General features: G+C 40.9%; 1 protein-coding gene across 1 annotated transcript; it reads right to left on the minus strand.

Annotated features, from left to right (window-relative positions):
* Positions 1-5,343: 5,343 nt before the first annotated feature.
* ING2 (inhibitor of growth family, member 2) lies at positions 5,344-9,386 on the minus strand. Its single transcript, XM_009330724.1, has 3 exons — positions 9,225-9,386; positions 8,351-8,465; positions 5,344-6,612 (listed from the first exon to the last, which is right to left on the minus strand). The coding sequence occupies exons 1-3, from the start codon at positions 9,384-9,386 to the stop codon at positions 5,942-5,944; spliced, it is 948 nt and encodes a 315-aa protein (XP_009328999.1). The 3' UTR covers positions 5,344-5,941.
* Positions 9,387-9,712: the final 326 nt, after the last annotated feature.

Here is a 9,712-nt window from a genome sequence, read left to right on the forward strand (position 1 = left end):
TAAGAAAAAAAGTGTGCAATGTGTGAAGTGCATCTCTGAAAAGTATGAAATTGGCCATGCTATAGTCAGTAATGTTCTGCTAGAACACAGTTGCAGCAGAACAGAGATGCAGTCCAGTCTAATACTTGCAGTTAAAACATTGCTGATTTACTTACAACTGAACTTGTCCTACCTAGGAAACCAAAAGAATGCAGAAATAGGTGGAAAACACATGCAGAATTTGTCAAAATAAGCTTTTAGAACTCTTACCCTACCCCAGCCAAAAATTAGAAAGGATTCAGAAGCAGTATGAGCTTGATCTTAAAAAGAGGCTTGGATTCAAAGGCAAATGACAGCTTCATTTAATGAAAAAATTGCCAGAATTTTCACTAAATAGAACTGTTTACTGGCCAGCTGTAGTAGAAATCCATAATCCTCAAGCTGTTCCAAAGACTGCAGGGTAATCAGAAAATTGGCACAGAAGAGAGGATTTGAAACTTTTTCAACTCTTTCATGGCATGTATTATAAAAGAGGCATGATAATAGTTAAAAAATAAACATCTCTTTCCTTCTAGGATACGTAAGTCTGTGGGACTTGAACAGTTGCACAGTAACATCTGGTTTTACCACTGACAGCAAAATGTCTTACCTAACTAGCACTGGACAGAAAAACAATACTTGTGGGTTTGAGTGACAGCCCTGCTCATCATCTTGAGAGGATCAGATACAAAACCAAGTGTCATTCCACTAAAAAAAAAGACTTCTTTGAAGAAGTATTTGCTAGCAGCTAGGAAGAACCTGAAGAAAACCAGACTGTCCAATTATTAAAGACACAAGGAGCATCTCGGATCTCTTAATTAAGACAGCTATTCAGAGACATAATTGTTCACTGTGCCCAAGAAAAGCTATACACTGTGAAATAGGATTCAGAAAGCCATAATGGTCAAGGAAACGGCATAGAAGTAGCTCAGAAGAACTTTTGAGAGGTAAGATAATTAGTGCGTATCTTCAGGAACAGATGCTTTACTCTGAATTGCAGGGAGACACGCATCTCCGTTCAAGGTTTTCAACCTTTCTTGAGTTAGGCTCCTATAGGAAACTAACAAAACTCCTAACCTCATCTGACTGGTCTAGCGCAGACCTTCCCAACATACATCTCGGTTAATTTACCTGGTCTGTGGCATTCCACAGGTCAAACCATACTTGGCCCGCCTCAAGTCTCCTCCGCAGAGACTAGCCAGGGCTGCTAGTCCTGACAGAGGAAGATATGCTACTTCTAAGCTATAGCATAAGCAAGTTGCTTTTTCTTTGCCCAAATACGTTTCTTTGCTGAGACTCACCGAGTAGACAGGCTGCCTTTCAGGACTAAAACATCTGTCATTTGAGTTTAAAACAGGCTTCAGCAAGCAATAGCTACCAAGATAGTATTAGCTTTGAAATATGCCACAGAAGAACTTCAGACATATTTCCTGATGTGATAAAGTATCTTCACGATTTGCAGGGGCTTTTATCGTTGCTCTGTTAGATTCAGGTATGTATGGAAAAAAAAGGTCTAGATTAGATTGCAGCATTTAAAGCAAGTTGGGCTTTTATATGAAACCTGTGGTATTTTTTCAGTCTGAGGTGCCAATGTCAAAGATTTGCAGAGCTACTGGAGATGAGACCTCTTAATAAAAGAAATATGTATGCAGATAAGAGGGAGAAAAACTCTTAAGCCCTTAACTTGCTGGTGTGGCAACTGCTGCAGTTTTGTCCCAATAGACTGGTTGGGTTTTAGGGGAGACCGAACAGGGTGCAGTAAAGCCCAGCTGAGTCTAAAGAATAAAAACCCAGATTAAGACTTTAAAAATCAGATCTGTTGCAGTCAGAAATGGTACAAGCCACAGAAATGCCAAACTGCTCATTTTTAAGTACGAATTCAGATAAGCTGTAGTAGTTTCCTTCAAGCTGAAGTTAGAGGCTTTTAAATGAAAAAGTCTTCAAAGTTAGGAAACGCCATCTTCTTTACAAAGGCCTACTTCAGCTCTAAAAGAACATCCAAAATGGAAAATCCTTAGATAAATTCAGGGAAGAATGGGGCATTTCACTTACCACCCTTCTGTACCAGTTTCAAGGCTTGTCAGTACCACATTACCATTTCTGGATGTGTAGATTAGTTAATGCTTGGCAGGGAAATACAGTTAAAACTAGTTTAAATACAGAGGTATTATCATTGTGCTTTTTAGCAATCAACAGGTATGAATGTACAACAGCATGCAGAAGACTACACTTAAAGGATTTCTACCTATCATGGCTGGTAATTAACTGTATTTGGATTCAAGCAGCTTACACAACAGAATAAAGTAATACACAGCAACTGGAGGAAGCCTGTATTAATCTTGTCTACTATTCCAGGCCTGACAGAATTCCAGAGTCAAAAAAAATGCAGTAACTGCTGGAGATAGCAAGATGGCCTTATAGAGAGCAAATATTATTAAATTGCTCATTTTGCTTTCAAAACAGTAAGCTTTCTATTAGCTGTATTTTTTTGTTTTGCTTTAAAGTTTGGTTTGATTAAATGATTATTTTGTCAAGATTAATCAAATTGGTTCACGGGACAATGATCAAGAAACACTCTTGCTCTGATACCATTCCTTTTAGATAGTTTATGGGGACCTTTTGCTGCTGCTGAACTTGCATTACTTCAAAACTGAAAGGCAAAAAGCAAGAACTTAGAAGTGCACCATATTTTCGTAAGCTTCAAGAAAACAAAATGTAACCTACACTGAATTAGGATGTAGCATTAATTTTCACAAAGAGGAAGCAGTTTCCTGTGTAGTTACATACACTTCCATCAACTTCCAAAGTGTTTGTTACCCCAGATTTTTTTTTTTTTGGCAAGAAGCTAGACTTACTTCATGACAGTCAATACATATCTTGAAGATGAACCGGTTTAAGCGTTTACTTTTCATTTTCACTTCACTAGTGAGGTTCATCCCTTTAAGAAAAGGAACTCAAAATTAAGAAGCAACATAAGAGTTCTTTACTTACCTTTCTGATTTCATACTAGCATCTTATGTGCGTCTTCAGCAATTACCATTGATCTTCTATGAAAATGGATGCAAAACCACAAAATCTGGGTTTGGTTAAAAAAAGGTGGTGAAATGCTAAATGCCAGATAACATCAGATCTTTTCTCACGTACGTTTTAACAACGAATTAGCCAGAGTATTTAAAAGAGGTAATTTTAGAGGCACACAGCTATATTTGAGGCATACCGCTGATCTGCTTATGAACTGAATAATTTCTGCATTTGAGCAATTTCATGTATTAGGCAAGCAAGTGCCGTTTCTCCAGCAATATCTTCACTGGAAACCTTGAGAATTCATATTCCCTGCTAGAAGGGCCATTAGCATAAAAGCAAGCATCCCTGCATTAGAGAGATTTATCTGGACCACTTTCAGAATCTGAAATTTTCTCTCTGTAACACCAAAACATACACTTCCTACTTTAGCAGTTATTCCAGATGAACAATTATATAAGGCTCCCAGCTTTCTCCTCTGCCTTGGAAAAAAGTATTCTTGATTTAGCCAGTAGAAATTCAAGCAATTTTTTTCAAGATAAATTAGTAATGTTAATAGTTACAATTTCACTTGTACTTTGTTCTGCAACTTCAGTGTTTACTTAAGTGATGTTTGGGGAGCACTGCCATTTTAGGTAGACATTAGATGTTAATACAATCCCCAGCCTAAGGCTTCCAACCAGCCTTCCCAAGAAGGAAGTTCAAGAATCATTAAGCCATAACAAATCGGAAGAAAAGAGTAAAATGCATAGAGGAGGACTTATGACACTTGTGTCCAACAGCTGGCCTGATCATTCTCTATCAGTAGCCATGACCTAGCCTCCTCAAGAAGTCTATCTTTGCAACCTCAGATTAGCCACTAGGCCTGGAAAGCAAGATAGGGCCTTGGGATAAGGTTTACCTTCTCTCCTACCCTGCTGATGGTCAGAGCCCTTACAGTAGTTTCCTGCAAGAGCTGTTTGCTTACTGTGGTACCGGACTCCCCAGTGGAGCTAGTCCACTTAATAAACGTACAATTTTAGAGCAGAAATTCAAAACACTGGCTTTACGCTCCCCTGCTGTATGTTAACTAGCATTACTTGCAAATGCTAAATCCTGTTAAGGAATCAGATTGTAACTGTGGGAACAGGCTCGGTATTTTACGTAGCTTGTAATATTTAGAGTCCTGTGCATTGATTCATACCATCTGGCCCGACAGCACTGAGGATTTCTTTATGCCAAGCGCAGTGCATCCAGCTCTCCAGCCCCGGCTGTCACAGCCCTCTAGTGGAGATGCAGGAGGGAGTTTTGATGGCTTTCATCCATTGTGGCTTGCTTTTGCTCATCTGCCTCCTGGGCTGCTCTCAACTCAGCACAACTGCTTTTCAACTGGGCTTGGCCAGAGATGGTGTCGCTTCTCCCTCTGTGCTGTCAAGGGAGGCCTTAGCAGCAAAAAGCAGAGACCTATGGGGACTTCCGAGCACTTGCAGCCCACCTAGAGATAACCCCCACACCCAGCCCTGCAGAGCTGCTCTGTCTGCCTTGCCAAGCCCGCCAGGGCACAGGCAGTCTCAAGGAACAACGTTGTTGAGCAGGAACCCTAGGTGCAAGCTTTGATACACCGGGTACACCACTCACTTCTCCTCTGTTAGCATCTCCCATTGCAAAGGAGCAGGAACAGCTGTTTTCATCTTTTTTCCACCTCCTCTAAGGAGTGGAGGTGAGGAAGTTCACTTTTAACTCCCACCCAAGTAGTGTTTAGACACTACTGGCATACTTCAGGAGAACACTGTTACTTAGCCTGTCAGAAACCTGCTGGGATTTGTCTACTGGCTCTGTACCAGTCATGCTTATGTTTTGTTTCTTATTACCTATCAAAACTTTTATTGAAAGCTTTTGCCTTCAGGCTTTTTAGATAGTTGCCCAAGTCCAAGAACTGTGGTGCTGTGCCTAAATCCAGGTGTGGCCACACACGTACACAAACACCACTTAAGGAAAAGCAAAGTTTACATCCCAGAGAATACCAGTCATGTTTCACCTCTCTAGAGATTGATTATGACGAAGACTTCATCACATTTGCAGTTTCTGTTCCCTGAGATGTCAATATCCCCGCCTCTCAAGGGATCCTTCTACCACTTCAAGGCTTATATAGGCAGTGGCAAAACAAACAATCAAGGAAGTAGTTTTGGCACTAGAGAGACCATCTTAAACAATAAAGACCACATCAGGATGCTCAACAGAACCCAAACAAAACCTACTAAGAATATCCAAAACTGCGTATACACCATAATTCTATCACATCCAAAAATTGACTCCCAAGTGTAAAGTCACAAAGACAAGAGTTTAATATTGACAAAAAAAAAAGCTTAAGTTAGTGGTATTTTCTTCCTTGAAATAACATACTGGTCATATGAAAGTCACTGAAGAGGTCTGCTTTTAGCTCGGAAGACTTTTACAGTTACAGCTGAGTTCAAAAACCCTAATTCCAAATGTGTGATGTTAACACAAAAACTGAAAACTTAAGACCTGGGATAAAGAACAAATTCAGTTGTTAAGATTCTAGCAGTTATGTGAGGCCTTTCAACGCCTTTCCCATAACATGAAAAGTTCTTCAGTATCTTTCCCACCACCATTATTTCAAGATTCACAAGGTTCTTTAAAATACTAATGGGGTTAAGTTGAAACCAAGCGCCATATGCTTGTAATGTCTTCTGTGAAGGTCTGAAGCCACCCTGTTTCAATTATTTGGTTATTCAGTGCAGAAAGTTAAAGATCACAGAAGGTATAACAGCCTTTAATACTCCATTAATATTATAGATTAAAAATTATTGCATAGTCTTATGCATTTCCTAAAACAGCGTTCTCTGCAAATTAAACATTTTAATATAAAAGGAGCAACTCTTTAAAACATGAATTGCTTTCACTACCTCGATCTTCTATCCTTTTTTGATTTGTCAGTACATTTGTCCATCGTTTTCTCATTGTCTCCTCTGCACTTGGGGCAATACCATTTCCCCTTTGGTTTGTAGGTGAGTCCAACACACGAAAAGTGGAACCACTCGATAGGACACTGTTCATTATCACATCCTATCATTTCGCCGTAAGACACCTGGTTGCATAAGCAGTAGGTCGGTTCATTGGGATCAATTGCAAATTCTACAGGTGAAACCTCTCTCTCTTGTTTGGCTTTGGAGCGTTTTTTCTTCTTGGAAGATTTAGATCTTTTTTCTTTAGGTGGCTGATCATCGCAGTCATCAATACCGTTTGCTATATGGCACAGATCACGGCTTTCGCTGGTTCGCTGGCGACGAGGTCTACGTGAAGATCTCTCTGGCTGGCAGGACTCCATCTTCGCCTTTTCTAGAGGCTTTTCATTCTCAGACAGATCTTGAAAACACTGAGAGTGTGTTTCCATTTGCCGGGCTCTATTCTCTACCAGTTCTAGCATCTGAGTAACTATTTGAATTTTTTCATCTCCAAGTTCTTGGCTGTTGATTAATGCACGCTGAAGATGCTGCTGCAAGCGTTTCTTCTGAACAGGATCATTTTCTGACTTGTATTTTTCATAGACATCATCTATTTCTTTTAACGCTTCTATAAAATAAAGATGATAGGAATAATTACACAAGATGGAACACGCTCAAGAAAATACAGAAATGCATTTCTAACTGATGAGAAATGGTACAAGTTTTAATTATAGTATACCCTAGTGGGCTAGATCGGATATTTTATTCAAGTTGAATGTGGTCATCAAATCAGCGTTTAAGATCACAATCTGTTGCAAGTAAAAACTCTCAAGTTCTAAGAAAAAGCAAGTTTATTTTAGCCATTGGAAAAAGAAAGGATAACCCGAGAAAGGGGACCATGGCTGCTGGCGCGTGGATAGTCCAGATCCTGCTTCCATCTGAAAAAGCAGGAATTTCTGTTGAGAGTCCTTACCACAGTGGTTCCAAAACCCTGGCCTACAAACCAAAGCAATAGCTTATTGTATCACAGGAAGAAACTTAGAATTCATATAATCGTTATATATCACAATATATAACACTCCAGAATTAGAATATCCAGGTCCTCTGCCTTCCCCTTCCTATTCATCTAAAGGTTTGGTATTACACTTTCAAGTAGACATAGTTATAAAAGGAGTATGACAACTGAAGTTACACAACAGCAAATTCACAATCAGGATTTAAATCAACTTAAACCACTCAAAATGCTTTTCCTATTACCAAGACATATTACAGCAAGTTGCATTTTAAATCGAGGCTGAACTCTTCAGACCTACTGTTCAGTGCATCACAGGATATTTTTAAGCAACTAGTAATGAGTGGCTCACAGTTTGACTTCTAAGCTTTTCTTCTTGCACGTCATGCAAAATAACTGGACGAGTTGCTGTGAATCTTTCATAAAATTTAGTTCTTTGAAGTAAGTTTAATGAACGCAAATACGAGATTAACAAATGCCTTACAAGCCAGTCTTAGTCTGTACTCTATTGTTCTACATTGCTGGATTTTAAAATGGTATTTCCAGACCAAAAGTTACACTAGATCTATACATAAAAGACAGAGAAATTGCTAACATGGAAGGAAACAGATTAGTAGAACTGACAGTGAAACCTGATGCACAGTGTTAGATACAGTACTGGTTCTGTCAGAAACAACTTAAGGATTTTATTTGAACAGGCAAGGGAATTTATGAATGATACTAAGCTATTTACTTCTAAAGCAAGAAGACATGCAGTACAATCTATCTCTTCCTAAGGACCTGCGTTTCACAAACTGGCTTTCATTTTTAAAGAATTTATCTGCATTGTACAGTTGTGAAATGATTCAAGCTTGTGCTAAATGGAAGCCATAGATATTATCTCAACATTGTTCACAGTGATTTTTTTGCTGCTGACATCTTGAAACAGTAGCTTAAGCGTGAACAGACGCTTTTTACTATAAATTCTGAAACCTGTATGACAACAGGAGCCAAAAGCATTTTGTTCTGTTCCAGACTTTCATCACTAAGGGAAGATAAAAATCACTACTCTGCCTGTCCAATAACTCACTTAACCTATTTTTTCTCAATACTAGTATTACAGCTACCATTAAAAACACAAGCTTTGTTTCCCTGCATCTTCAGCTGCATTGCTTGCGTGTTGCCCTGACAGGTGTGTGGGGAGGAATCTTACTCTCTGCTTCTGAAAAGCGTGGAATAAGGTACTTTGTAGGCTGTTGAACTAGAAAGGCATAACCAGAGTACAATATCCTGCAGCCACATTATCTCCCACTCAGCCTTTTTTTTATGAGGGGCAAAAAACCCGTGTAGGCATAGTTACACAGATTTCCCATACTGGGAATGCCCTGCCCAGAAGCAATAACCGTTAGCTTTTTCACACGGCGACAGAGGACAACATTCACCCTACGCTGATTACTCCCTGGATGCAGCCCATGAAGATATGCTGCACACTTTAAATGGATCACCATCCATTAAAAAAAGGAAAGAACTTTTGGGCTGACAAAGATGCAAGTTAACCAAACTCCTTGTTGGTCCCTAAGATTAGAGAAGGCATCCATACACCCAACTAAATAGCTCTGAAACCCCCGTTAAAAAAAAAACACAAACCAAAAAACAACAAACTCAAACACAGCACAAAACAGGGCCAAGTGTTCATTACAGATAATCAGATTAAGTTTGGTGAAGCTAATAAAAGCTAAAAGGATTTCAGCGTTCCAAGCACAGGAGTGGCTTTGTCCCTCCTGCGTGAACTATCGCTACCTTTTAAATTAGCTGAAATGATATAGTACTGCTTTTACATCTTCAGACTTGGGCCAAAAATATTTTTATTGAATTTTTAGGGGGTTGTGTTTTTGTTTTTTAAAACAGTTGAAGACTTTGGTAAAACTAGCAACAAACCTCTGCTTGGGCCCAGTATCGTATTAGTGGCTGGTGGAATACATATAGGGGAGACAGCCTAAGTACAGGATTGAATCTGTTCAAGACAGAGCTAGAGCGCTGTCACCACCGATCCGGTAAAGAGCCCGCTAGGCAGTTCAGCCTCGACTAAGAATTCAAAGTGCTGCAGACAAGTCTACGCCCTCTAGACTTTAAAAACACAGAAAACTTACAAAAGCCTGTTCTTATGTATCTTCCCGGGTAATTAGAAAGATAATTGAAAGAATCCGTTTACATTTAACGCCTGAAAGGCCTTAACGGTCCCCTCTTACCCGCGGTGAAGAAAGCCTCCCCATCAGGGAGGGAGATACGGCTCTAGTTCCTACTCCACGGGACCAAATTCCGCCCCCCTCCCGCCGCGGGTCCGCGCCACTCGTCCTCTGCGGCACCGTTCGAGCAGCAACGCTCTTCAGGAGCGGGTCCCAGCGTACCATTAGGCGCCAGGGCGGTAGTCGGAAGACGCCGCAGCTGTGTAGCCCAGGAGCGCGAGGCGTAACGGGTTTAATTGGTATTTGATCCGCGTTTCGGAAGAAGCCTTGTCTTTGACTGAAGTTCAGGGTCGCTTCCCGCTCCGCGGACCCTCCCCGTTACCAGCGGGAACACACCGCGAACGCTCTACGTAGCCCGCCCCGCTGCGCTAACCCTCAGCGCCCCGGGTCAGCGCCCGGCGGGACGGTTCGGAGAGCAGCGATTTACCGCGGGACGGGGCCACGGCTCCGCCGGGACGCGGCACCCCCACCCCCGCGCGGCGGCGGGGCAG

The sequence above is a fragment of the Pygoscelis adeliae genome, unplaced genomic scaffold (assembly GCF_000699105.1).
Source record: "Pygoscelis adeliae isolate BGI_AS28 unplaced genomic scaffold, ASM69910v1 Scaffold167, whole genome shotgun sequence".
Lineage (NCBI taxonomy): Eukaryota > Metazoa > Chordata > Aves > Sphenisciformes > Spheniscidae > Pygoscelis > Pygoscelis adeliae.

Coding starts and splice junctions, on each gene's coding strand:
- ING2 (XM_009330724.1), bottom strand. CDS start 9,386: ATGGTACGCTGGGACCCGCTCCTGAAGAGCGTTGCTGCTCGAACGGTG. Junction 8,466..9,224: donor GGAGGCTTTCTTCACCGCGG/GTAAGAGGGGAC, acceptor ATCCATTTAAAG/TGTGCAGCATATCTTCATGG. Junction 6,613..8,350: donor TTCTGGGCAGGGCATTCCCA/GTATGGGAAATC, acceptor TTTATTTTATAG/AAGCGTTAAAAGAAATAGAT.